Source organism: Pelecanus crispus, chromosome 6 (assembly GCF_030463565.1).
Source record: "Pelecanus crispus isolate bPelCri1 chromosome 6, bPelCri1.pri, whole genome shotgun sequence".
NCBI classification, from domain to species: Eukaryota; Metazoa; Chordata; class Aves; order Pelecaniformes; family Pelecanidae; genus Pelecanus; species Pelecanus crispus.
Window position 1 is genome coordinate 71,274,276 of NC_134648.1, and position 27,256 is coordinate 71,301,531.

The 27,256-nt window shown below is 49.5% G+C and overlaps 1 protein-coding gene across 1 annotated transcript; it reads left to right on the top strand.

Moving 5' to 3' along the window:
- The first annotated feature begins 1,302 nt into the window (after positions 1–1,302).
- ERO1A (endoplasmic reticulum oxidoreductase 1 alpha) lies at positions 1,303–26,548 on the top strand. Its single transcript, XM_075712204.1, has 16 exons — positions 1,303–1,413; positions 10,839–10,958; positions 12,592–12,675; positions 14,608–14,646; positions 15,126–15,202; positions 15,294–15,367; positions 15,849–15,969; positions 16,541–16,578; positions 17,818–17,829; positions 19,060–19,086; positions 19,257–19,349; positions 21,714–21,960; positions 22,719–22,788; positions 23,802–23,888; positions 24,432–24,565; positions 26,186–26,548. Exons 1-16 carry the CDS (start codon positions 1,303–1,305, stop codon positions 26,244–26,246), a joined length of 1,395 nt encoding a protein of 464 aa, XP_075568319.1. The 3' UTR covers positions 26,247–26,548.
- Positions 26,549–27,256: the final 708 nt, after the last annotated feature.

Genomic DNA, 27,256 nt, shown 5'->3' on the forward strand with positions numbered 1-27,256 from the left:
CAGAGTTTTATGGATTAAGGAGCAACTGCGGGCACGGGGACAAAAGGCCCGCGGGGCTGTGAGGCAACGGGGCAGCGGCGGCTGCGGCAGGCCGGGGTGCTGCGGGCCGTGCCCCGCTCCGCACACCCTCACCCTCCTCGCAGGGAGGGCACCCCGTTACCAGCGTGGCCCCCCGAGCAGCGCCAGCTCCCACCCCTCGCTCTGTGCGGGCCAGGGACCAGAATCACAGAATGGTTTAGGTTGGAAAAGACATTTAGGATCATCCAGTCCAACCATTAACCTAACACTGCCAAGCCCACCACTAAACCATGTCCCACAGTGCCACATCTACACGTCTTCTAAATACCTACAGGGATGGGGACCCCACCACCTCTCTGGGCAGCCTGGTCCAATGCTTGATTACCCTTTCCGTGAAGAAATTTCTCCTAATATCCAGTCTAAACCTCCCCTGGCGCAGCTTGAGCCCATTTCCTCTCATCCTATCGCTTGTCACTTGGGAGAAGAGCCCGACCCCCCCTCCCTGCCCCCTCCTGCCAGGAGCTGCAGAGCGATGAGGTCTCCCCTCAGCCTCCTCTTCTCCAGGCTGAACACCCCCAGCTCCCTCAGCCGCTCCCCACCAGCCCTGTGCTCCAGACCCTGCCCCAGCTCCGCTGCCCTTCTCTGGACACGCTCCAGCACCCCAATGTCCTTCTTGTGCTGAGGGGCCCAAAATGGACACAGCATTCCAGGTGCGGCCTCCCCAGTGCCGAGTGCAGGGGGACGATCCCTGCCCTGCTCCTGCTGGCCACACTGTCCCTGACACAAGCCAGGATGCTGTTGGCCTTCTTGGCCACCTGGGCACACTGCTGGCTCATGTCCAGCCGGCTGTCGACCAACACCCCCAGGTCCTTTTCGGCCAGGCAGCTTCCCAGCCACTCTTCCCCAGCTGCAGCGCTGCACGGGGTTGTTGTGACCCAAGTGCAGGACCCGGCACTCGGCCTTGCCGACCCTCACACCGCTGGCCCCGGCCCATCGGCCCAGCCTGGCCAGGTGCCCCTGCAGGGCCACCCCCCATCTCAGGGGCAGGGCCACCCCGTCCCGGCACCAATGAGTCAGAGCGGCCGAGAAGCTGAGCTTCATTCCCGGGGCCACCTCCCCGGCTGCCCGGCGAGGGCCCGGGCCGCTTTTGGGGCAGCCCCGGGGGGCCGGGCCGGGCTGCGTGCGGCACAGCGCGTAGCCAGCGGCGGCCGCGCCCCCGGCGAGGGGCGGTGCGCGGGGAGCGGCGGCTTCTTCAGTCGGCGGCGGCGGGGCTGGCGCGGCGAGATGGCGGCGAGCAGCGGGCTGCTGCTGCGGGTGCTGGGACTCGCCGTCCTCCTACTGCCGGTGGTGGCCCACGGGCCGCCCGGTGCGGCGGAGAGACGCTGCTTCTGCCAGGTGGGTTCTGCCCGGGACGCGCACACGGGGCGGGGCGGGTGGCGGCACTGGCGCTCGCTGCGTGGGGCCGGGGCTGCGGGCCCTCCCGTGGGTAGCGCTGGGTGCGGGTGCCTCGGTGCCTCGACCCCTCTGCCAGCGTGGGGAGGGCTGCCTGGAGGTGCCTAAAGCAGATGGGCTCGGAGGGTGCCGCTGAAGGGCAGCGAGCTGGGGCAGGGTCTGGAGCACAGGGCTGGGGGGGAGCGGCTGAGGGAGCTGGGGGTGTTCAGCCTGGAGAAGAGGAGGCTGAGGGGAGACCTCATCGCTCTCTGCAACTACCTGACAGGAGGGGGCAGGGAGGGGGGGTCGGGCTCTTCTCCCAAGCAGTTAGCGATAGAACGAGAGGAAATGGCCTCAAGCTGCATCAGGGGAGGTTTAGATTGGATATTAGGAGAAATTTCTTGACGGAAAGAGTGGTCAAGCACTGGACCAGGCTGCCCAGAGAGGTGGTGGAGTCACCATCCCTGGAGGGGTTCAAAAAACGGGCAGAGGTGGCACTTTGGGACATGGTTTAGTGGGCATGGGGGTGTTGGGTTGATGGTTGGACTGATGGTCTTAGAGGTCCTTTCCAGCCTTAATGATTCCTAGTTTTACTTTCATGTAAAATAATGCAGCCACCAAGGCAGGAAACATGAAATGATTCCTCTCCCCTTAACTGGTGGAGTTGGCAGTGTTAGGTTAATGGTTGGACTGGATGATCTTAAAGGTCTTTTCCAACCTAAACCATTCTATGATTCTGCCCGCAGAGCAGCCCCCTGCCCTCTTCCTTGCCTCTCAGCTCTGTTCTCTCCCCGCCCCTGGCAGGAAAGGTGAGTGTTCCAGCTAGGGGAGCAGTTCCTCCCTCACCACCCAGGTGCCTCTCGTCGGATGTTTCAGGGATGTGTGTGACTGTAATGCCGGGGAGCTGCCTCCTCCCCTCTCCATCCCCTTGCTGTTCCTCCTGACTCCGCTCTGCAGGAGAGAGTGTGGCTGCAGCAGGTGTGGTGCCAGCACCCGCTCCCCCACCCTGCCATGCCTGGGGTGAGCTGCGCTGTCCCGCTCATTAAAGCTCTTCCAGGCTTAATTCCCCTCGCTGATATGCTGGGTGTGTTACCCTGTAGCACTTGGTGTGCCTTCTGTTGACGCACAGCAATGAGAGGACCAGGTATAGTCAACCAAAATGTCAGACCAAGCAGCTGGATTTGGGAGAATGGTCACTATGCAGATTCCTTTTGACTTAGTTTCCCACAAGCACGTTTGCAAGATCAAGGAATGAAGATGGTAGGATGTATTTAGTGCTTTATTTTTGTTGCCTTTTGAAAAAAAGGAAGCTATTGTAGAGCCTACTCTTGCTGTATTAAAAATCCAGTGCTTAATTGTGAGTGAGCAATTGAGAGTGGAGAAAGAAAACAAATGCAATGGTGCACTTGGTTGTGCCTTTTGGGTGGCTCTTGGCAGTTTCAAGTGGAAATGGTAAATACAAGCTATGCTGGTAAGGAATTGAAAATCACGCGTTTCGATTCTCTCTCTCTGTAGGGTTTTTGCTTGTACGCTTCCTGTTTAACAGTGAAGTTTGTCTCCTAAGGATCGAAGTCTGAGACAGGAGCGTGGTGTGGGATAAGAAGCCCGACCCACTAAATGAACTGGCACTCTGGCATCGTAATGGCTTGCAGGCTTCTTCCCTTGGGTAGGAGGAACCAGCTTTGTACTTTGTACACTTTTGGTTTGTTGCAACACACTTCTTGTGTATGGCATAGCGTATGCTTTGGTTTAGCTTTCAGTACAAGTGTTCAGGTTCAAGATTTTTCCAGACTTTATTGCCTTCGGGAAAACGTGTTATATAGGGCAGCATTTCTCAGCCTTACTAACCGCTTAACCTTTTAAAAACACACCCGAGGGCTGCCTCATCTTTTTGTAAAAAATAATCTGCTGATCATCTTGTGCGGAACTGGTCTGGTGGTTTTTATTTACCACCGCATAAAATACAGGGCAATCCTTAAATGGTATATTTTGCCCTCCTTTGTTTAGATACTTGAAGGCCTGGATGTAGCTTTTGGTTTCCTCCTGTGAACCATCTCTTGCTGTCTCATGGGCTTGTCAGATTAAGAAACCTTGATGTAGGGAGAATGGAAGAGCCAACTGTATCCTGGGCTGCGTCAAAAGAAGTGTGGCCAGCAGGTCAAGGGAGGGGATTCTGCCCCTCTACTCTGCTCTGGTGAGACCTCACCTGGAGTACTGCGTCCAGCTCTGGGGCCCTCAGCACAAGAAGGACATGGACCTGCTGGAGCGGGTCCAGAGGAGGCCACAGAAATGATCCAAGGGCTGGAGCACCTCTCCTACAAGGCCAGGCTGAGAGAGTTGGGGTTGTTCATCCTGGAGAAGAGAAGGCTGCGTGGAGACCTTATTGCAACCTTCCAGTACTTAAAGGGGGCCTACAGGAAAGATGGGGAGAATCTTTTTAACAAGGCCTGTTGTGACAGGACAAGGAATAATGGATTTAAACTAAAGAAGAATAGATTTAGACTGGCTATAAGGAAGAAATTTTTTACACTGAGGGTGGTGAGGCACTGGCACAGGTTGCCCAGAGAGGCGGTCGATGCCCCATCCCTGGAAACATTCCCGGCCAGGTTGGACGGGGCTCTGAGCACCCTGGGCTGGTTGGAGATGTCCCTGCTCACTGCAGGGGGGTTGGGCTAGATGACCTCTAAAGGTCCCTTCCCACCCAAAGCGTTCTGTGATTCTATGATTCTATGACTTGTCCGTCAGCCCGTGTTGGGACAGTTGACAGGGGCCGCTTTTGAGAGCAATATTTCAAACGCTGACTTAAGTGGGCCATAATTCTGGAATGGGTGTTGCGCTCTTGTCTGTCTGTACTACTAAGAGCAATGCCTCACCTGCTTTTGTCGACTGGTATTTTAGCTCTTCATTTACTTAGAGAGGTTGCTAACCAGTCCTGAAACTTTTATTAGAAACGTCCATCTGTTACTAAAAACACTTAAGTTTCACATACTGTTTCTGCCTTCCAATCTGTCTCATTAGTGCTGAACAAGATTGCAATATCAGAGTTCCCGTGAACTTTATAGATAGCGCGTCCCCCACCCAGATACTCCTGTTTGCATTAATGCTTTAGTCAGCCATGAATCAATTCTCCATATTCCTAGTAATTATTGCTCATTCGCTGTTTACAGACTGATGTAGCTGCCTTAAGCTGATGTGCTGCAAGTGGTTGGCAGACGGGGATTTTGACGAGGTTTCCGGTCTGGCAAGAGGGCTGGTTTCCTTTGGGGGTGTTTCCTTCGGCCGGTACGCTGTCATTAGGGGTGAATCCAGGCACTGAGAGTTACAGACTTTCAAGTCGCTCTTGCGTTCTTGTTGAATTTGTGTTCGCCCAGCAGCCTTCAGGGCAGGAATTCATACATAGCACAGTTCCTGGTCTCTGTGGGGTGGCTCAGGAGGTAGTGCAGAGCCGCTGCAGATCCTGCGTTGCTAGCAGACGCTTGGAGGTGTGTTGTGGTTTAACCTGGCAGGCAGCTGAATGCCACACAGGCCGTTCAGGGGGGAAAAAAACAAAAGTAAAATTTGTGGGTCAGGATAAAGACAGTTTAATAGGACAGAAAAGGAATGGAAAATAATAATAATGGCAAAAGAATATACAAAATAAGTGATGCACAATGCAATTGCTCACCACCTGCTGACCGATGGCCAGCCCGTCCCCGAGCAGCGATCGCTGCCCTCCGGCCGGCTCCCCTCAGTTTCTATACTGAGCATGACACCGTATGGTATGGAATAGCCCTGTGGCCAGTTTGGGTCAGCTGGCCTGGCTGTGCCCCCTCCCAGCTTCTTGCTGGCAGGGCCTGAGAAGCTGAAAAGTCCTTGACTAGTGTGAGCACTGCTTAGGAACCACTAAAACATCGGTGTGTTATTGACATTATTCTCACACTAAATCCAAAACACAGCACTGTACCAGCTACTAGGAAAAAGAAATTAACTTCACCCCAGCCGAAACCAGGACAAGGTGCCAAGGGACAGAACTTCAGCCTCTGTGGTTTAACCCCGTCCTGAGGCTCCCATGTGAGGTTTGCTTCTGTATGAGCTCCGGAAGCCCCAGTCCTTGTTTTCTGGGCAAAAGATAGGGGGGGAAAGCACCTGGGCTGGCATATACTGCTGCCAGGACAATCTTTTTAGCAAGGCCTGTTGTGACAGGACAAGGGGTGATGGTTTTATGCTAAAGAAGAATAGATTTAGACTGCATATAAGGAAGAAATTTTTTACAATGAGGGTGGTCAAGCACTGGAACGGGTTGCCCAGAGAGGTGGGCGATGTCCCATCCCTGGAAACATTCCCGGCCAGGTTGGACGGGGCTCTGAGCACCCTGGGCTGGTTGGAGATGTCCCTGCTCACTGCAGGGGTTGGGCTGGGTGGCCTCTAAAGGTCCCTTCCCACCCAAACCATTCTGGGATTCTATGATTCTATGCTGGGCATGACTGTCCTCACCTGGCTGCCAGCTCCTTGCTCCAATCATGCTGGACTGAGTGCCATGGGCAGGCAGAGCCCCAAATCACTTGTGCAGGGCGGCTGCAAGGAAGCTTCTGCTGGGGCAGCAGGGAAAGCATCGGCTTGCCGTCAGCCTGGGACTGGTGTGGCTTGTCTAGGAGAGCAGGCAGCTGCCAGCGAGGTTGCTACAGGCTAAAAGCAACTCCTCGGCCACTGTACTGTTCCCTTCCCTCTGTCCTATTGTAGCTGCAAGTGGGAGATGCAGAAAAGAGCTTGCCTTCTTTCCTGCCCAGCTGTGCGGTAGATGGTGGTGTATGGGTCTGGGACGGAGCCCGTAGCAAGAGAAGAAAGCCCTACCAGGGGAGGTTTAGGTTGGATATTAGGAAAAATTTCCTCACAGAAAGGGTAGTCAAGCATTGGAACAGGCTGCCCAGAGAGGTGGTGGAGTCACCATCCCTGGAAGTGTTCAAAAAACGGGCAGAGGTGGCACTTAGGGACATGGTTTAGTCTAGTCTACCCTTGATTGGTTTAGTGTGGACTTGGTAGTGTAGGTTAATGGTTGGACTGGATGATCTTAAAGGTCTTTTCCAACCTAAACGATTCTATGATTCTAAATCCACTGCCCCGGGGAAGTTTCTGTGACATTGGGGGAAGCAGAAAGAGGTGGCCAGAGACCAGCAGCACAGGGGAGAGCAGGCTGACGGGAGCCTGGCCTGGGGGTAAAGGAAGATGAAGCGAGGGCCAAACCCAAGGATTACGCAGAGTCCACGCGCGGCGGCGTTTCACCCTGCGTTACGCACGCGAGGTGGGTACCTCGGCGTTACGGGATTGAGAGCAGCTATTGCGGAGGGCCAGCCGAACGCCCTCCTCGGTGCTTGCTCAGCAGTCGGAGTCGCTTGTGCGGCGTCTGTCCCGGCGGCTCCGTTGCATCTCTTCCCGCTGGGCAAACCCAGCCCTGCCCGTCGCTCGCATGCCAGGCTCTCACACCCCTGATGGGTGGAGCGCGACCCACCGCTGCCGCTCCGCTCAGTCATTCACAGAGGCCGGCAAGCACATGGCACATGTTTGGGACCGGACCAATTTATGTTTCGTCTTCAACAACTGTTCTAATTACTACAGGCTGAAGATGTAGATAAGTATTTTAGGGAGGTGGTGGGGGGGGAAAGTGTTTTAAGGCACCGCCTATTGCAGGGCATGTTTGACACATGCTGTAACTCGGCTGCTCTGACAGCAGGAATTGAAATCCAAAACAAGTGAGCCTCTGCCTGCATACAGGGCTGAAGGGAGCAGGTTCTGCGGTGGCAGGCCGTCACGGAGCAAGAGGAAACTTCTGGGATGCAGTGCCCTGCCAAGCGGTCTGATGCTGCCCGCTTCCCCGTGTCTCCAAGCGGGCCGGTGCTGTTTGGTGGTAGCATCCCGGGGGCTTTCACCTTGGTCTCTGAGGAGGCTCAGCTCTCGACGCTGTCTCCTGTACTCCTTTGGCTGTGAACTTCGGTAGGTTGGGCACATACAAGAGGCATCACCTGAGCTGAGCTTTTTTTTTCAGCAGCCTGGTGGCTTAGGAGGCGGAGGAGGAAGGTGAGCACGCCAGCGATGCCTTATTAGCCATGTGCAGGCTAGGGAAATTGCCCATTTCTGCACAGTCTGACTGAAATCCTTGGAGGAAAAAGGAGTTTTTCCTCTTAAACAGCGGTAAACTCCCAAACTTGAGCAGAGCTCGAGTTTTCACCGGCGCTTCCCCTTTGCTCATGCTGTCCCCACAGGTGTGTTCTCTGGCATTGTGGCCCATCCTCCCACCAGTGCTTTTCTAAACCGAGCAGCGGATATTTGGACATCTCCAAAGCATGACCCCCTTCTACTCCCGAGTATTGTGCGAGCATCTGCAGCGCTTCACCCTGCATTACTCTCAGGATGATGTTTTGCCGGGTTGGTTCTGGCTTGAATTGGTCGCTAGACGTAGCGAAGACAGACCTGGTGCAAATGGGATATTCCGTTTCAGTTGAGGGCTGGCTGGGGTCTCCGATGTTACCTCTTCCAGGGATGTCATTGCCTTGGAGTGGCATGTTGTCTAGCGCGGGTACAGAGAGCAGCTGAAGATTATCCACAAATCTTTTTGCAGGCCACTTTCAGACCCAGTCTATAAGCTGCCTGCCTCAAAGGATGCTTCCAGGAAATAAAAAATGCAGTTGGTTCGGTTTTTATTCGGGTTTGTTTGTTGTTGGTGGTTTGGTTGGTTGTGGTTTTTTTTTTTTAAATTTTGAAAGAGCTTTAAATTGGGTAACTGGATTAGCAAATTGCTGCTGGTTTTTACAGGGGTGATTCAGGCTAGTGGAAAGCTTAATTGCTATGCTGTTAATCTTCATTACCATGCAAAATGCATGACAGAATACGGCACGTGTGTGAAGATGAGGCGGTGAGCTTCAGCATGAGCGCAAGAAAGAGAAGTGAGCCTCCAAATAAGGTGTCTTAACAAAAGCTGCTTGCTCAAGTGGCGTAGGGCATTCTGGCACGCTCTAACAGAATTCCCTTCACTCCCCCCTTAGATCAGCGTGGCTAAATCCAAAATGTCAAAGCCCTTTTGAAAAAAGCTGTTTCCAAAAGGCTAATTCCTGCTACGGAGCAGTCCGGATCTGGAGGCTGGATTCCTTCCCGCTCTGTCCAGGGTGGCAGGGGGAAACTTGCACTTGCCTTTAAGGTGCTCTATGCTTAATCCGGGCTATTTTTCTCCCCCCTTCCCCATTTTGTGTGACTGTGTGCACTGAGTGCAAGTGTTTCATTTCTGCCTTCCTTCTCAGAAGGAGGGCAGGGAGCTTCATTTCCACAGTAGTAATTACAATCGTTTTTATTGAAGTTGATGGGTAGGTCTTGCTGAATTATCTGAGGGCTCTCCGGAAATGTGTCAAGGCAGGCGGCTCGTGTTTCTCATGCGGCTCGCTCTTTTCTCTCTGTACGTAATAATATGTTTTGCCTTTATTGTGAAGGCTGGAGCAGCGCCTTTGCTTTGGAATCAGGGAGGCTCTTTCTTGAGGCTTGCAGGGCTTTACGCCCTTTCCTGCTTCTGACTGCCGAGATGCCCGTGACTTTGGTCAACTACTGCCTTTCCTGCAAGAGGGGTGATACCTGCTTCTGTTTGCTGTCCCGCAGTGTTCAGCAACCCTTCGGCTGGTTGAGTGCTTTAGAAGTAAGACCAGGGGGAGCCCCTTAAATACAATCCAGCACCTTCTTAGGTCTTGTGCCTCCCCCATCTGCCTGTTTATTCCCGGCCGCCCCCGGGGAGCTTTTATGCCGCCGCTCGGCAGTGCACTCTGTCACACTTCACGGGAGCTGCCCGTGCCGACATTCCCAGGCTTGTTCTGCTTGTCTCTGCTTCCAGCTTTCTTGTGTGCAGAGAGAAGGCAGAGACTGGACATACCCCCCTAGAGCAGTAGCGTGGGGTCCGTTGTTGCTGTGCTCTCCGCTACCAGGATTTTGTAGCCTTTCTGGGACAGAAGTGGCAAGAGGGTTTCTCATCACGAACTGTGGCAAACGTCCCATTCTTTACTTCATAAATCGACAGTATTGATACAAAACAGCTGTCTGGTCTTAAAACCCTGAATTTATCTGATCCTGGGGAATGGCATCTTGCCACGTGTTGTATTGCTACATCAACATCCAGGAAAAATCCCTGGCGTACTGTTGAGAGCGAATGAGTAGTAATACGTGATTTTGGCCAGGGTGATTTCCCCAAGTACTCATCGGGGGCGTGGGGGAAGTAAAACTACTTCTGTGTTTCGCAGCTTTGTCATCCAGACAGTAATCTACGTGTCAGAAAGCCATAGCTGAATTTGTGCTACTTTTTTTTTTCTTCTTCTTTTGTTTGTGTTTGTGTTTTTTTTTTCTTCAGGGCTTGCACACAGCTTGTTGAGTGGTTCAGGATGATGCAAGAAGTATTGGCTTTCTACATCAGATTTAGAACAAATGTTTTCTTGCCAAATGGCTCTCTGAGGCGAGGAGGGAGACTGTTGCAGTTGCTGTGGTTCTGATTAAATCAAACAAATGGCTGCAGCGCAGTCAGTTAACAACAAGGACTTTCTTTGAGCGCTGTAATTTTCGGTGGCATTATTGTTGCCTAACTGGTCCCTTATGCAAACACCAGCTCTCACCTGTACACCATCCTACAGGAGCAGCATACCGAGGCTAGTCTCAAACCGGAACCGGAGCTGGCTGTGCGTATGGCTCACAGCTGTTACAGCAGCTGATGTAGAATCATGGAATCGTTCAGGTTGGAAAAGACCTTTAAGATCATCCAGTCCAACCATTAACCTAACACTAGCAACTCCACCACTAAACCAATTAAGGGCAGAGTAGCAATTTCATGTTTCCTGGCTTGGTGGCTGGATTATTTTTAATGAAAGTAAAAACTAGGGATCATTAAGATTGGAAGGGATCTCTAAGATCATCAGTCCATATCCCGTGTCTTGTTGGATTTGGCCTTGACAGAAACATCTGCCATCTCTGTAACTGCATCTGATGTGTGGACAAGGGCTGCGCGGTTCTTCTGTACGTGTGTGACACAGCCTACTTGAACGTGTCTGTCATCTCTGCTTTTTGGAGATGGAAGTGTCTGTCTGATGCCTATTACTCAGACGTCAGCGAATTTTAACCTATCAATGTGTGTTCAGGAGAAGTGTTTCCAAATAAAACTGCCTGTCCCCAAGCAACGAGTAGAGGGCACACCCTAAAGGATGCATCAAAAGAAGTTCTCTGCCAATTCAGCACAGTCTGGCTTAATGTTGTTTAATTCTGGTTAAACTTCACTAGTTGACTCGCTGGTAAAAGGAAAGAAAATTGTGAATTGTTTTATTGTCTGCAGTGTTAAAAAGCATTGGTTAAGTTGTTCATATTTGGTTGTTTGGGTTTTTTTTTTTATCCGACAGGTTACTGGTCATTTAGATGACTGCGCCTGTGATGTAGAAACCATTGATACCTTCAACAACTACAAGCTTTTTCCTAGACTGAATGAACTTCTGCAAAGTGACTATTTTAGATACTACAAGGTAATTTTCTCATACAAGAATTGTATTTATTTTGTGTGCTCCTGCTTTTTTTTTATCTCCCGTGATGTTACTGCTGATCTTTTTAAAATCAGATACCTACGTTTTAATCCTGATCTTTTAAGAATGCAGCCAGTAAGTGGGACTCTTCTGTTATCAGGAGAATCTTAATGTGGTACAGCATGCTTATAAGATGCATGATTTAAAAGATATTTTCTTACGTGTTTTTCCCTCTTAAGAACTTGAGCGGTAGACCAATGAAATGACTCTTTTGTTGAGCTGTGGCTCAAAAATGTTGATGACTGGAGATCCATGTTGCATAATGAGAGTATTCATAGTGTGTCCCCATTGACATGGAGAGCCTGGTTTAGTTACCAAACATCCAGGTGAACTGGTGGCTGTTACAGCCAGACCATCCTCCTTAGATGGATTTTGCTCCCATTCATTGAGCTTGCACGTATATGACTAAATGTGGGGTTTGTTTGAGAGCGTTTGGGTTACGGGGCAGTATTTTACCTGCTGCATACAGGTACTGAACAGTGATTGTTTCCTCAGACAAAACAAGTATTTACTCTTCTGTAAGAACAGTTTAAAAAGTTCCCACTTCACTGCACTGCAAACTAGAATGGGCCCACATATAAAATCACTGGGGTAGAGCTGCTTTTCCCTGCTCCCCCTCTCTACCAAACCCACAAAATCTTGTTAAATGTTAATTGTTTTGGAAGAATGATACTTGATACCAACTCACAGAAAAGAAAGACTAGGACTTGTTAAAGAAGTTAACGGCCTTTCCCCTTCTAGTGTTGGGATTTGTAACAGGAATACTAAGATTGGTCTGAACGAAGCATGACTGAAAGTATCTGTGTGCGAAAGCACCAGAAGAAAGAGCAAAGCAAAGATTAAAAGAATAACCTGTACTGATAACAAGGACATGAGCGACAGCGATCAATCTGGTAAACACCAAGGAATTATTTGTTCCCGTCGAGCCCAGAAGGCTTGCACGCTGACAAATCCAGAACACAGATGACTTGACAGCAGAAGACCTGCGCTCTGGCCACAGGAGGATGGCAGCAAGGCTGGATCCTCTTCCTGCTCCTCTAAGAGGGAGGCGGGCTCTAGTCCTACGATGCCCAAAAGAAGGAAACAAAATCAATGGGGAGCAAACTCCCCCTAAGGTTCACGGAGAATGAAGTGAGCAATATTCCCAGGCCAAAGATTGCCCCGTAGTAACTGTTGGCTCCTAAAGGGTACAAACCAAAGGGTACAAACTGGGCCAAAACCCAGTTTGTCATTGCGCAACGGGAGCCTCAGGATGCCATTAGGAATTGGTGACCTATGTGTCTTGTCGTCTGTGTTACCACAAACAGTCCTGGCCAGGCCGTGCAGGCACGCACATCTCGTACAAGAGACAAGCGAAGGAGTGTGATCAACTTCTTTAAGATAAATAACACCCTCTGCTTCCACTCTCACTGCACTCAACCTTGCACTAAGTTTTGTTATCAGAGGTCTTGCACTAGGCTTTGTTATCTGAAGTCTTGCACTAAGGCGCTGAAGATGCGTGTTGGTAAACTGTGGTGTGGAAGGTTGGCTTGGTTGCGTGGAAGAAATATGTAATAGGATAATATGTTCCTTATAGGTAAACCTAAAGAAACCTTGTCCTTTTTGGAATGACAACAGTCACTGTGGAATAAGAGACTGTGCCGTAAAGCCCTGCCCATCTGTAAGTACCAAATCCATTCTTTTACCTCTTTTCTACATTTAGCTTTTGCAGACCGAGAGGAATAAGCAGGCAGATGACTTACTCTTCTCATTATTGTAGCTATAGCAAAACTGTGGCTCTGGTGGAGGTTTCTTAGGTGCAGTAATACTGGTATCCGTGGGAAAGGCAAATATACTAAATTCTGAAAGTTTAAAGGCTAGGCTTTTAATAGCTGACCCTCCGTGAATGGCCAAAAAATTGTCCTGGTCCCTCTTTTATTTTTGGTATTAAGTGAGATGGGTTTTGGGCAAATCCACTGTTATTACAAGAAGTGCCTCTGTAAATTGCCAGGATATTCACCCTCTTGGTCCACCGGCCACACTGTGATTCGCAGGCAGATTTGTCTAGGCCCTTTCCAGCCCTCTCTCTTTACGTGAAATGGCTCTTTCAGAGCCCTCTGTTTCTCAGGACAAAAGCAAACGCTCTTGTCCCTGTATCCTGGACAAAAGGGGTTTGTTCGCTGAGCTGAAAGAAAACATCTTGACTGCAGGTGTCCGCCTGAAAAGAAGCGGCCGAGAAAGTGAGTGAATCGGAACTTGGTTGCTGGGTGGATAGAGGTGGTGAAAATGCCACCCAGCCTGGCTTTGTGGGTTGGCAGCCAGCCACAGACAGCCTTATGCGCTCATTCCTGGCTCTCTGGAGCAGGCCGTGTGTATGCTACTGGTGCGCAGGGGTGTGCCGTGCCGATGGCGCGATGGGTGCTCTCAAAGAAAGAGGTCTCCTGACGCTACTTGCGCGCGTTTTTCCCAACTCGATGGTTTATTTTAATGTACGATTTAAAGTACGCTGCGGTGAAGCAGGTGTCTGTCCCCCTCGCCTGGTAACTCCGTGGTAAGCTGACGTAGTGTAGCTTTTGGCTGAAAAAAAATCTAAGGTGATACAACAACTTGAAATAATCTGGTACAGGTGTGTGTGTGTGGGCATCAGTTGTTATATAAATTCTCATATGTATGGTAAATTCATTTGTCTTCTCAGCAGCTACCTTACCCCTCAAACAAGTCTCCTTTGCTTCCCTAGTCTTCAAAAAGCACCTATTATGGACCCAAAATAGAATGGGGTTTTTTTTCCCCCCTCAAAATAACCCTAAGTTTTGTTTAAATACTTTTTTCCTTAAAAAGGATGTTTTTGCTAATGATGAGGACCAATGCGATGGAATGATGTTACACTAGTATTAGCTAGAAGTTGTTCTTATTTTAAGAACTGACTGTGTCACTGCTGGTTTTAATTATTTTGATTTGGGTCCATTTCATTCTGAAAGCAACAAAAATAACTCTTATTCATTGCTTAATTTTTCTCTTCCTGTGCTGTTTGCCATCACAGTATTTGCTCCTGCAGTGTAGAAGTGGTTTTACTGCCTTCCTACTGATGGAGGAAAAGGAAGTTGAGGAGAATTTAGGAGAATTGTCTTGTATGTGCTGCTCGGGCTGTGTGGGGCTGGCAAGCCTGACATTACATGATGGAGTGGTAAAAGGGAAGTTTTTGGATGACGTGTATCAGGGGCTGGGAATTGCAGTATCTGAGGAGGCGCCTGGGCTCCTGCCAGGAGTGCCGGCATCACCGGGAGACGGTGCCCAGAGGCAACTCCAGCTCCCCTGAAGTTTATATTGGCTTCTCCAACCTCACGCTTGGATAAGCAAAACATAACCTGACGTAGCGCCTGTGGAAGGCTGCTGACCTTTTGAAGGAGTCTTGCGAAAAATGAAAATAAACCACCAAGAATATTGCTTAACCTTAGTTAAGCTCTGGAGGAGCCAGAAATTGGATGTGTTGTAAGCTAAGCTGAGTGCTTTGATTACCTTCTAACTTCTAGAAACTGTGGTAACCTTCCTAATCTTTCTCAAAGATTAGGCTCATCAGCCCCACAGGTAGCACATGCTCAATTTTGTCTTTCAGGACGAAGTCCCTGACGGAATCAGATCTGGAAGTTACAAGGTAGGTGTGCCTGCATGCACAAAATGATGCAGCTTATAGGACCAGTTTTGCGTCCCTGCAGCTGAGAAAAGCTGCCTTGAATCAGATGGGCAGTATTTGTCGGGATGTACTTTGTGGCTAGATTTTTACCCTCTGCAAGTGTTTGGCATGCTATAGAGCCTTCGAGGTGGCTGTCCTGAAGTCAGGTATTCCCCTCCACTAACGCAGAGCAGCTTAGGAGACTTCTCCAAGAGCAAGTATCATCGGGCACAAAACGTGTTTACGGCAGTGCCAGAGGCTGCTGTGAGTCCCTGAGACAATCATCACAATTGCATAAGCCTCCAAATATCTGCAGACATCCTGTGGAAATGCAGGGTGGGATGAATCATAACAGTGTTTCTGATGTTTCAACTGGTTAGTGCATTAAAGGCAGAATTCTAACAGCAGAAAAACTGCTTTTTAATCCTCTTCTCTCCCCACCCCTTTGCTTTTCAACCCAGTATTCGAAAGAAGCCAATAACCTTGCTGAAGAATGCGAAGAAGCCAAGAGACTTGGAGCTGTTGATGGCTCTCTGAGGTTTGACTTCTTTTTCCACAATCCTTACTTGTCTGGAAGGGAACTTAGCATCAGTGCTCTTTCTGATAGTCTTTTTCCACTTTCTTTGCAGCAAGGAAACGCAGCAGGCAGTGCTCCAGTGGACACAGCACGATGACTCTTCAGACAGCTTCTGCGAAGCTGATGGTATAGGGACCTGTTTGATCTGACAAGGCTTGTAACGGGATTTTGAGCACCTCTGCAGAACTTTCAGGCCAATGTGTACTATTTCAGCGAGCCTGGAGCGTATATAGCATTTCTTCTCTCTTCCACCCACCCTGTCCTCAGTATTTTGAAAATAATATGATGCCAATATTTCTGACAAAGCGTCATTGCTGGTCAGGGTGTCGCTGTTTTTAGCGAGTTAGCAGCTTGGATGGAGCGTGCTCAGAGTTTGCTTTACCATCAGTGGCCGTGCGCTCCCATAGCTCCGAAGGCCGGAGAGCTTTGCCCCGCTGCAGTGGGTTGAAGCGTAGCAAATATTATGCACCTACCTCGCTGCAGAGGGATGAGCTGGTCTCTCAGCTGGCAAGACTGTTCAGTATGCAAAGGGGTGGCTGGATCAGCCTTGGAAGATGTCATTTGCCTTCAGAAGTTTTTGTCACTGACCCAGCACTCTGCTTCGCAGACATCTATTCTCCTGACGCGGAGTACGTGGATTTACTCCTGAATCCTGAACGCTATACTGGCTACAAAGGACCGGATGCCTGGAAAATTTGGAACAGTATTTACGAAGAAAACTGCTTCAAGTAGGTGCTTTGGGAGACAGGTTCCACAAGCCTGCAGGCGCTGTGTGATGTGGTCCTGGGCACACAGTCCTGTCCTCCCTGGCCATTGCAGGGAGCTCTGTCCCCAGTTTGTGTGCCAGTGGGAACTCTGCTGTGGCTACCCCTGGGGCTGATGCACCGTACTGGTGGGCGCTGGTCTTACTCTTGCCTGCTCTGAGCTCTCTAGTGACTTTAAAGGTCTTTTCCAACCTAAACGATTCTATGATTCTATGACTTCCTCCCCGTTCGTACTAGTGCATCATGTCGCACCAAGGCTGTGCGATAATGTCCGCTAGCACCTCTGTAGACACTTGAGTTTTCATAGCTGTTCTTTCTAAAGAAAGGAGAGAAAAAAAAAAAAGAGAAAGCCACATTTTGCTCTACCCCTTTCCTGTCTGAGCAAAGCTAAGGCATGGAAGGGATTCTCAGATCTCTTCAGGCTATTTGACTGCAGAGAAGTAACTACTTATGTTGTGCTGCGTTTCTGCACAGCAAGGAGACAGTCACTTATTTACATATTCAAATTATTATTTTTTTTTTCTTTCCTTCTTAGGCCTCAGAATGTAAAAAGACCTTTGGCATCTGGTAGAGGTGAGTCATTTATTTATCTCACTACGTGGTTTAGTAGTGTACTGATCCTAGCTTCAGGAACAATAAATACTCTCTGAGCTACTTCTACTGAATGAGAAATACGCTGTAGCTCCTGATGAAGTGTAGAATTTTAGGGCTAACGCAAGGCCACCTGGAAGAGTGGCTTTCTAGCATCCGTCATGGAGAAAGGAAGTCTGGTCCTCCACTCCTGGGAGAAATGTGAGCTTTGGTGGGACTGGAAGCAGGACTGAACCCTGGGCTCTTCCTGGGTCCCTGGTTTCTGTACGCAGCAGTGCCAAACCATCTGTGACGGACTGAAATGAGAGCCTGGCTGGGATCCTCTGTGGAAGCCATCCAGTAAGAGGAACTCTGCCCTCGAGGCTAAGGCTAGGCAGTGTAAATGGAAGCAGGGAAGGGTTTTGGAAGCATAGAGCTTCATGCCCAAGGCTGCTAAGAGACCCCATGTCTCCTGATGCCCCATCCCACCCAGACACCTAGAATGTCATCAGCCTCACTCCCCGTTCATTTGACCTGAACGCCGCTCCAGTACCCTCTGCAGTGATCTCTCGATTTTCCCTAAACTGTGTAGGTGCTTTCCCCCCTCCCTTGACCCTTGTGCAAAGGAGAGGCACTTCGGGAGCAGCACTGGTGAAGGAAATGTCCGATGTCCTTTAAAATATCAGTGCTTCCCTTGACCACCTCTGTTGTTTAGGGCAAGATCTGAAGGAAGTAACAGGGGTACGTTGAGGGGAGAGGGAAGGACTGCTGTTTCGCAAATGAGGAAGCAGGAGGACATGAAAATAGAGAATCTGACCCGATACCTGTGACAGTTGTTGCAGGTGACTAATGAACCGCAGGAAACAGGGATGGGGTCCTTGAGTATCCTGTCGGAGGTCATACAGGAGATCCCTGGCAGAGGTAGACACCTGTGTCCCCTGTTTTCTGGTCTCTGTTCAGCTACGTGGTGGTTTTACTTCCTTTGCAAATATTGATCCCTCCTGTGTTGGTCAGGTTATTCAGTAGCATTGGTCATCTGGTGTGCTCACCGCTGCAGTTTGAGATGTTGTTTTTCTGTGTTCAGAACATTTCTAAACCTCCCTAGAGACGCTCGCTCTCTTGTCAGAGCAGATTAACAGAGCAATCTTAATGCTTGTGCTTTGGAGTTTAATTTTGGTTATGTGTAATTTTTAATCTCCTCTTTTCTTTCCCTCCACCACTCGTGCTTTCTTTTTCCATCAGGAGACGATGGAGGTGAGTGGCACTCTGTTTGTTTTTACTGATAACAGAAACAAATGTGGCGTCTTTATCGTGCTGTCACGAGCTGTACCATTAGATAGTGCACCTGGTTAGCAAAATCATTATTCAGGCAAAATCAGAAGTTGTCAGAAATTCTGCCATGTTCAGGACCCTGTGGAGAGATCCCTCTGGGCTCCCTGTCCCTGAGGCCAGCCCGTCCTTGTGCAGAGGTCTTAAGAAGCACCAGCAGTTTTTTTAAGAGTACAAGTCCCATTTGAAGGTAGTCACTGAAGTGTCGTAAGCCTTCAGGAACAGGACTTGCGTTGTGGGTTGGTTTTTTTTTTTTTTTTTCATTTTTTTCAGCGCTTGTTATTGCTGAGAAAGCAGCTCTCAGGCTGGAGCTGTGACAAGACTCATAGTCCCAAAAGCCTCTGACAGCTGGTGGGAGCTGGGTGCCCAACTCCCTTCGGCCTTGCAGGGTGCACATCTGGGGCAGGACGTGCCCTGGAGCTGTCTGCCCTCTGCAGCAACTGGGCCTGTGTATATGGCACATCTTTGTCTCCAAATTATCTCCAGATCATTTTATGTTCTCCAGGTTACTTTCAAGCATGTAGCAGGGGTAGTGTGAAACGCTGCCTTGTGTGATTGTACGCACTTGGTTGCACTGTGTGGGGTTTTTGTTTTTTGGTTGTGTGTTGTTTGTTTGGTTTTTTTAATAAAAAAGCCCCTCTCCCCGCCGTGGCCAGAAGAGAAAAGCAATCCGTGATCCTTGTTTCCCCCTACGCTGTGCTGTTCCGTAGCACTTCTGCCTCCCGGGCCCTTGCTGAGATCGTAGAATCATAGAACGCTTTGGGTTGGAAGGGACCTTTAGAGATCATCCAGCCCAGATGGGTGGGAAAGACCACGTGCTATGTTTAGCTGGTGCCACATTGTGTTATAGAAGCATCAGCTAGAAGGGTGAGGAGGAAAACTGTTTTCATGCTCTTCTAATGCTCCTTTCCCCGCTTCCGCAAACGGGAGCGGGCAGGGGTCGCCTGGGGGCTGGCCTCGGAGGTGGTTTTCAGGGCATTTGCGGCACGGGAGGGCAACAGCAGAGGGGAGGGTGCTGCCCTGTCTCATTCATGTATCATCCTGTTGTGCTCTGAAAGGTGTGGCCAAAGAAGTGGCCCGAAACGTGACACAGTGTGTTAAAGCTCTCCTGCTGCTGTAAGACGTCTCAAACTGATGTTTTCCTTTTGTTTCCAGGGCACACGTTTTACAAGTGGCTGAAAGGTAACCCTTTTTCTAAACTTGGGTGCTCTTCCTGGGATGAACGCGAAATGGCCAGGGAGTGGGTGGGAGTTACTGACCACGCTCGGGTGGGATTAGATTTCTGTCTGGCAGCCAGGAGAGGAAAATTCAGTGTACGCTTTCAGTATCTTAACGTGCCCGTTTCTTTTCAGGTGTCTGTGTAGAGAAACGAGCTTTCTACAAACTCATTTCTGGTCTCCATGCAAGCATCAACATCCATCTGAGCGCCAGATACCTTTTACAAGGTAAACGCGGCTTTCTGCCTTAGCTCTCCTGCGTCACTCCTATATTGACGCTTCTGCGGCTCCGCTAAATGCTAGCTGGAGCTCGTTCCAGCAGGGTTCAGGCCTACTCCTGTGCTCTTCTCTTCCCTCCCTCAGCACACAGGTTGTGTAACAGAATCAGGAATGCAGTTACCGCATGCCTTCAGGTCTGAAAATGGCTGGACACTGCTCTGTACCAAGACTTCCAGCACACATTCCTTCTATTCTTCCTCCAAGGTTATTTTGGAGTGTGTTTCTAACTGCATATCGAGGCTGTCCCTTCCTAGCCCGTCTTTATGACGGTCAGTTTAGCGATAACCTCACCTAGACTGTGAAATGCTTGGCTGGGCTTTCCCAAGAGCCTTGATCCATTTCCCTATGCCATTTCCATTTCCTTTGCGCGCCTTTGTCCATAAGTAACTATCTGAAGAATCTAAATTTCCATCCTGGGGTTGAAAACCTAGGCTGATGTGAAACCATGATTTGTGTGTCTCACGTGGCCAAGGGCTGTGGCACGCCACTCGTGCAGCGTGGGATGCAGGTTCTGACAGACTTCCTGAAGGATTCAGTCATGGTACTTTAGAGTGGTACCTGTGGACCGAGCCTACCAGCTTTCTTCTGCTAAACCTTACAAAAATCAAGTACGGATTTTAGAGATAGCTGTTGGAATTTGGATAAGTAATTTAGATTTAACAAAGTAAGTATATTTAAGGCTGGTGAAGGGTCTGGAGCACAGGCCTTATGAGGAGCAGCTGAGGGAACTGGGGTTGTTTAGTCTGGAGAAGAGGAGGCTGAGGGGAGGCCTTATCGCTCTCTACAACTACCTGAAAGGAGGTTGTAGTGAGGTGGGTGTTGGTCTCTTCTCCCAAGTAGTTAGCAATAGGACGAGAGGAAATGGGCTTAAGCTGCGCCAGGGGTGGTTTAGGTTGGAAACTAGGAAAAATTTCTTTCTGGAAAGGGTGGTCAAGAATTGGAACAGGCTGCCCAGAGAGGTGGTGGAGTCACCATCCCTGGAAGTGTTTAAAAAACGGGTAGATGTGGCACTTTGGGACATGGTTTAGTCCAGTCTACCCTTGATTGGCTTAGAGCAGACTTGGTAGTGTAGGTTAATGGTTGGACTGGATGATCTTAAAGGTCTTTTCCAACCTAAATGATTCTATGAAATCTTCTACAGCCCACGTAGGCCTCACCTTGATGTGAGTTAGACTACATTAGAGTTGGGAGATAGAAGAAAGAGAAACGTCAAAGGCAAGCAGTGAGTTGGGACTGGGCAGAGGATTAGGAAAATAAGGTTAGATACAGACGGCCGAGCAAGTGTCTTTGCTTGGCTTGTGTGGAAGGGGATAGCTCCTGTTGGTGAAAGGCTGCAGAAGATGATCTCTGCTCTGCAGAAGTGTTCCTTGGCTCAGCTTTGATCCATGCAGGGATTCCCATCTGCAGGTGCAGTGATCGCCTTGCAGAGAGCCTGCCTCAGCTCAGAGATGAGAAGGAGTCCTTTCCTGCTGGGCTGGTTATCCATCGGTGATTTAGAAGATAAAGTCTCTCCCTTTTTTTTTTTTTCCATTTTTATACATCAGCTTGCTATGACTGTGTTATATCTTCCACTACATACTTTATATAATCTTAAGTACATGATGAGCAAACAGAAATATTCTTTGTGAAACCTGTGGGCTTGATAATGGAAAATAGAGGCCAGTCTCCTCCGATCCTTGGCTGCTTTCGTTCTCTTGCACTTCCACGATAGAAGGAATTCTCTTAAGATGTCCCTGTTCATTAGGGAGCCTCCCAGCCTCTGGCCCCCACGCTGCTTCCCAGTGCAGATGCTCCGGCCAAAGCAGAGACCTCTTCCGAGTTCTGCAGTAAGTCGGTGGCTTTTGTGGGAGGCAGTGAAGGAAGGAAGGAACCTTCCCAGCCTGTCTGGTCCATCCATCCAGCCCTCTTCGCTTGCAGACAGATGTTGAGCTATCACCAGCTGGCACAGAACTGCTCTCAGAAACAAGGAGCTCACCTGATGAGAAATTCTTCAACTGATTTAACGCTGTTTAACATGGGCAGCCTCCATTTTTTTAGCTTTTGCTTGTAAGCCTGGCTCATCTTTTAATCCAACTGACAAAGCTCTGCTGGAGTTTGGCATTTGTTGGGGTTCGAGTTTGGTTAAAAGCGTGCCTCTCTTGATTCTTGAACAATTTGTGGTTAGTAAAAGGGCTGTGATTATTGTCAAGCTTGGATTTCCCTGGTTAGAGTTGCATTTCACCATTTATCCTGGGACAGTGGGAGGAGGTGAACCAGAACTATACCCATCCACCTCATGTCATTGTTCTGGGTTTTTTTTTTTTGCTCTCTCAGATACGTGGTCAGAGAAGAAATGGGGCCCCAATGTTACAGAGTTCCAGCAGAGGTTTGACGAAGTCATTACCAGAGGGGAAGGTCCCAGAAGACTCAAGAACCTGTATTTTCTCTACCTGATAGAGCTGCGGGCCCTATCCAAAGTGCTGCCGTTCTTTGAGCGCCCAGGTTTCCAGCTGTACACGGGGAATAAAAGTCATGATGCGGAAATGAAAAACTTATTGCTGGAAGTTCTCCGTCTGGCCAAGTAATTGCATTCAGTACTTGGGGGGAGGATGGCTCTTTCAACCCCAGCATCTCTGAGCGTGCTTAACCTTTCACTTAAAGCACCTAGAAAGGCAAATTCTGGGTTCGTTCTTGCAGTGGGGTAGCGTGATTTGTGCAGTAGGGTAATATTGCTGGGAGTACATTGGTATCTGTATTCAAATTGCAAAACAGGGTAATTAAGCCCACAGTTTAATAGTCTAGGCTGCCTTTTTGATTTAGCAGAATTGAATTTAATAACCGCCTATGTGTCAGCCCTGAAATTGGCTACCTGTTTGACTCATCTGTGGAATACCAGTCCTGGCTTCGTGGTTTTAACTAGAAAAAGATCCTAAACATGTTGGTAACAGAGCTTTGGGCTGTTGGACAGAGTTTGGAGTAAGAGGAATGGAAGATACTGGAAGCAGATGGAAATGTGTGTCTCCTATGCAATCGATGTTTGAATTTATCTTGTCACACTCCCATGCCTTCGGTGCTTACGTCTGTTAGAAAACAGACTACAATTGCTTAGAAACTGTAGAGCAATTGCTGAAAGTGTCTCCAAGGTGAGATGCAAGCTAAAATCAAAAGCCTCCAAGAGATTTAAGAAACAGACAGCTTGACTTAAAATACATCTAGAGATGTCCAGTGTCTAACACCTATCAGTTTCATTTGCGCACCTAACCAGATACCTCTGTGGGTCTGGACTTCAGCCCTACAAACAAGCTGTGGAGAGATAAAACGCTTTTCCTTCTGTTTCAGGTCTTTCCCACTGCATTTCGATGAAAACTCATTCTTTGCAGGGAATAAAAAGGAAGCTGCTAAACTAAAGGTAATTGGCCAGCCCTTCCCTTTGGGGCACTTAAAATCATAGAATGGTTTAGGTTGGAAAAGACCTTTAAGATCATCCAGTCCAACCATTAACCTAACACTGCCAACTCCACCACTAAACCAGTTAAGGGGACAGTAGCAATTTTGTGTTTCCTGGCTTGGTGGCTGGATTATTTTTAATGAAAGTAAAAACCAGGAATCACTAAGGCTGGAAAGGACCTCTAAGATCATCCAGTCCAACCATCAACCCAACACCACCATGCCCACTAAACCATGTCCCAAAGTGCCACCTCTGCCCGTTTCTTGAACCCCTCCAGGGATGGTGACTCCACCACCTCTCTGGGCAGCCTGTTCCAGTGCTTGACCACTCTTTCCGTGAAGAAATTCCTCCTAATATCCAATCTAAACCACCCCTGACGCAACTTGAGCCCATTTCCTCTCATCCTATCACTTGTCACCTGGGAGAAGAGCCCGACCCCCCCTCCCTGCCCCCTCCTGTCAGGAGCTGCAGAGAGCAATGAGGTCTCCCCTCAGCCTCCTCTTCTCCAGGCTGAACACCCCCAGCTCCCTCAGCCGCTCCCCACCAGCCCTGTGCTCCAGACCCTGCCCCAGCTCCGCTGCCCTTCTCTGGACACGCTCCAGCACCCCAATGTCCTTCTTGTGCTGAGGGGCCCAAAACTTGCTACCTAAAGGGTATTTTCAGATGTGCGTCTGGGATATTTCTAGATCTGAAAGGGACCCTGGTACACTCAAGGTAGTGGATCAGGTATTTCTAATTCATTTTGCTTTCTGCATGGTTTGGATACTTGTGGGTAACTGCAGGCCGTAGGGTGGGCCTTAAGGAGAGCGGTGAATTGCTGCTGAGGACCCCGCTTCAGGAAGCATTTCCCTAACTCAGTCCCACTGAATTTAGCCTCAAGTCCAGAATTAATACGTTATTGCATTTGGATTAATACGTGGAAGAAGTCCTAATTAGCGCGTAACCACGATCATCTTGAATGTCTTTTCCCCTAGGAGGAATTTAGGCTACACTTCAAGAATATTTCTAAGATAATGGACTGCGTTGGTTGCTTCAAGTGTCGCCTGTGGGGGAAGTTGCAGGTAAGCGTTGTCGGCAGCTGGGGACGTGTCTGGCAGCACCTCATCTGACGGGACTCTGGCGCACAGACGCGGTTTTTTCGGTAGGGGTCAGCTCCCAGATACAGGACAGGGCTGCTGGAGTCATTACGGAGCCCGGTCAGCAGGAAGCAGTGGCCGATTCCAGCTTGCTGGGCCTGGCAGCAGCTGCCGGTTGCCTTTGCAGTTAAAAACTGGGTTCACCCTGAGAGAGGGGGCGCAGAGCCTCTGGCAGGCGAGGCAGAGGGTGCCATAAAACGGGGGGTTCGGCAAGATCTGCGCTGAATTTTATAGGTGGTCAAACCTAGACGGAAAGCCTCCGTCGGGTAGCTCTGCTATCACGGTAACGCTAAATAAATAAAGCGTCCCGGCTCTGTTCTGCTCCCTTCTCCGAGCTGTGTGAAGTGAAATCCAGGTCTTGCTCTGTTAAGATGATGTCAACAGGAATCCTTGCGAAGATGAAGGAGGGATGTAAAGTTAAACTTGGATGTCTCCCCGCTATTAAACGATCTTGTTTGTCGTGCACAGACGCAGGGCTTGGGTACAGCGCTGAAGATCCTCTTTTCTGAAAACCTGATAGAAAAGATACCTGAAAGCGGCCCTTCCTACGGATTCCAGCTGACCAGACAAGAAACTGTTGCCTTATTTAATGCTTTTGGAAGGTCAGTTTGAGACTTTTTCCCTCTACTTTTACACAAGCTTAACAGCTTAAGCTTAAGCAGTCAGTTCTCATCAGCGATATTGGTGTTAACTCCTGCTCTGATCGTAGGGTCTCATAAAGAAGCTTTCAGATGTCAGATGATGTTAATGTGGAGTGCAACAGTTGGAACAATTTAAACCAACTTCTTCATACTCTACATTTCTGTAAGGAATTCAAGGAAGCATTTATTTTAAGATACATGGAATTTGGTGATTTTTAAGAAACGGTGTGACTGTCCTCAGAGTACATTGTCCCCAGACAAGGGTTCTTCTTCTAAGCTCGCTTCAGAGCTCTCCAAGCTTCTCACTTCCACCGATTCCTTCCCAGATCTGTTTGCAATGGTTGCGTTTAGCAGGAATCCAACAATCCAGCCCTTGTGGAGAGCTGGATGAGGAGGTTTTGGCAGTGAAGGAGGGTAACAAGGCCTTTAGGGGAGAGAGGAGGTTGCAGGACGCCCCGGTTATACATTACCGCTTAGTGGTGTTGACAGACCTGGGGTTTCTGGCAAACAGGTTTTTCAAAGGATTCTTCAGGCGACATTGCCGCCGATGCGAAAGCTCAGGGGTCCTGCTGTGCCTCACTGGGCTGTACCTTCCAGCAGCGGGGAGACCCTAATGTGCGTCAGTCAAATTTGGAAAACCCAAAAATATTCCTTCCCCGCGGATGCTGTGGTGCCACCCTCCTGAGCACAGCTGCTGCGTTCCCCTCGGGCCGGAGGAGCTGGGCTTCCTTCTGCCTTTCTTGGGCCGTGTTGCCTTTGGAAGCAGCGTGCAGGAGGCTGACGGACGCTTTGAATGTCTGGTTGCAGAAGAGGCTGAGGGCTGGCAGGCAAAGAGCCGCCGCTTTTCTTCCCTTTGCCCCTCTGCTGCCGAGCTGCAACTTTACCCTGGAAATCTTCTGCTGCGTGAGAAGACTGGGGCCGGGCAGCTCCTTCTCAGACTCCAACCTCATGTCCCACCAACCTCAATTAGAAGAGACTTTTAAACCAGACCTCCATCTTTTGCTTTTTGTTCAAAAGCGATTTGGGTTATTCAAAACTTCCTTAAAACATGAAATTTGTCCTGGCTGGGAAGGGCAGACCTCTCCTTTACGGAAGAGGCACTCACGGGCTCTGTCCTCGGAGGCCGATCGGGCATCTTCGCCGATGCTGATGCTCCCGGGGGGCAAAATGCATTCAGCAAGAAAATGAGGTAGGCGATTTCAAAGAAAAAAAAAAACCACAAAACCCCTTCAGAAGAAACAAGCTTATATTGCAGGGAGCCTCTGCGACCTGCCTGCGCAGCCGGTAATACTGTGGGCTGTTTCTTGACCTCTAGTTAATGGCTTTGTCTGATCACTGCTGAGCAGTCTGTAACATCCTGTTCCTCCGTGTTTCTCGGTGTTTGCTTTAAAAAGAGTCTGCAAAATTAGTTGTAACCAGAACCTAATTTAGCTGAAATTCTAACTCTTCCTAAGAGTTGCTTGAAGCTTTACTTGATAGCAGTCTCTTTCTCTTGAATTTTAAATAATTTAAAATAATTTAATAATAATGCGCCATGCGTACGTTGCTCTAACATTTCCCTTCTGCTTTCCTTGCGCACAGGATTTCAACGAGCGTGAGAGAACTGGAAAACTTCAGGAACATCTTACGAAATATGCGGTGAATTCACTGAAGAAAGAGAGAGACTTGAAAGGTTTAGTGCTGGGCTGTTGTGGGTGCTCTAGAAATGGACAAACACCATCGTTCCATCACACTCCCGACCGCTGCCCGATGAAGACCACTTGCTGGACCTCCTGTTCTCCCAGCTGACTGTCTGTAACCTGCTGATGACAAATAATTGTGTACAAGGGAAAAAAAGAAAAAAAAAAAGCTTTCTTTTTTTGTATAAAAGTGGGGACTATATGTAAAGTTTATTTTATATATTGGAAGATCACGCTGAATAACTTCTTTAAATATGGCTGTACTATTTTGGTGGATTAGACCCATCTTTTGGCTTTTGGAAGCTGGAGGTAGGGCAAGAACTGCGACACTGAATAAATTTGGGGGAAAATTCCTTGTCCGCTCCATGATTCCAACCAGCCCCTCACTTCCAGTGTCTCTACGCTAACTTTCTGCTGCATAAAAAGGACTGCAAGAGGGGGTAGGAGCCCCCCGTGCTTCGGAGCTGCCACCGTACGAAGGTGCCTTCCTCTTCCCCGTGAAGCTTTCTCGGGGCATCGGGCCGTTCCCGCTGGTCTCCGCTGCCCTGACTGCGCGGTTGAAGGCAAAGGGAGGCGAAGCAAGAAGCGGCGCGCAGGAGGAACCCCGCTGCTTGCCATTTGGCCAGCCTTGTGCCTCCGTCCTGGCTGGAATCCCGTGGGGAGCAACGGCGCCGGTCCCCCGCCGCCTGCGGAGGAGTAGGAGCGCGCTCTAAATGGCAGCTCTGGGTTTTGGTCTCTCGGAAGGAGAAGGTTGGTGCGTGAGGAGGCTAAGGGCACGCACAGGGCGAGCACGGCCCTCTTCTACCTGCTCTGCTGTCGGGAACCGGAGGCGTGGCAGAAAACCGGGCTTCGTGATGAGCCCTGCAAAGCTGCTCCGCTTCCAGCCGTATTTCGGGCGAGGGGAGCCAGCCGTTCCTCCGCACCCGCCCGACTGTCCGCAGGGCAGCAGCTGCTGCCGGAGCCCCAAATTCCA

What these genes read in the sequence shown, in the direction of transcription:
- ERO1A (XM_075712204.1), top strand. Translation starts at nt 1,303, where the DNA reads ATGGCGGCGAGCAGCGGGCTGCTGCTGCGGGTGCTGGGACTCGCCGTC. An exon ending in AGAGACGCTGCTTCTGCCAG is followed by an intron (nt 1,414 to 10,838) that starts GTGGGTTCTGCC and finishes TTTATCCGACAG; the next exon opens with GTTACTGGTCATTTAGATGA. An exon ending in GTTTTACAAGTGGCTGAAAG is followed by an intron (nt 19,087 to 19,256) that starts GTAACCCTTTTT and finishes GTTTCTTTTCAG; the next exon opens with GTGTCTGTGTAGAGAAACGA.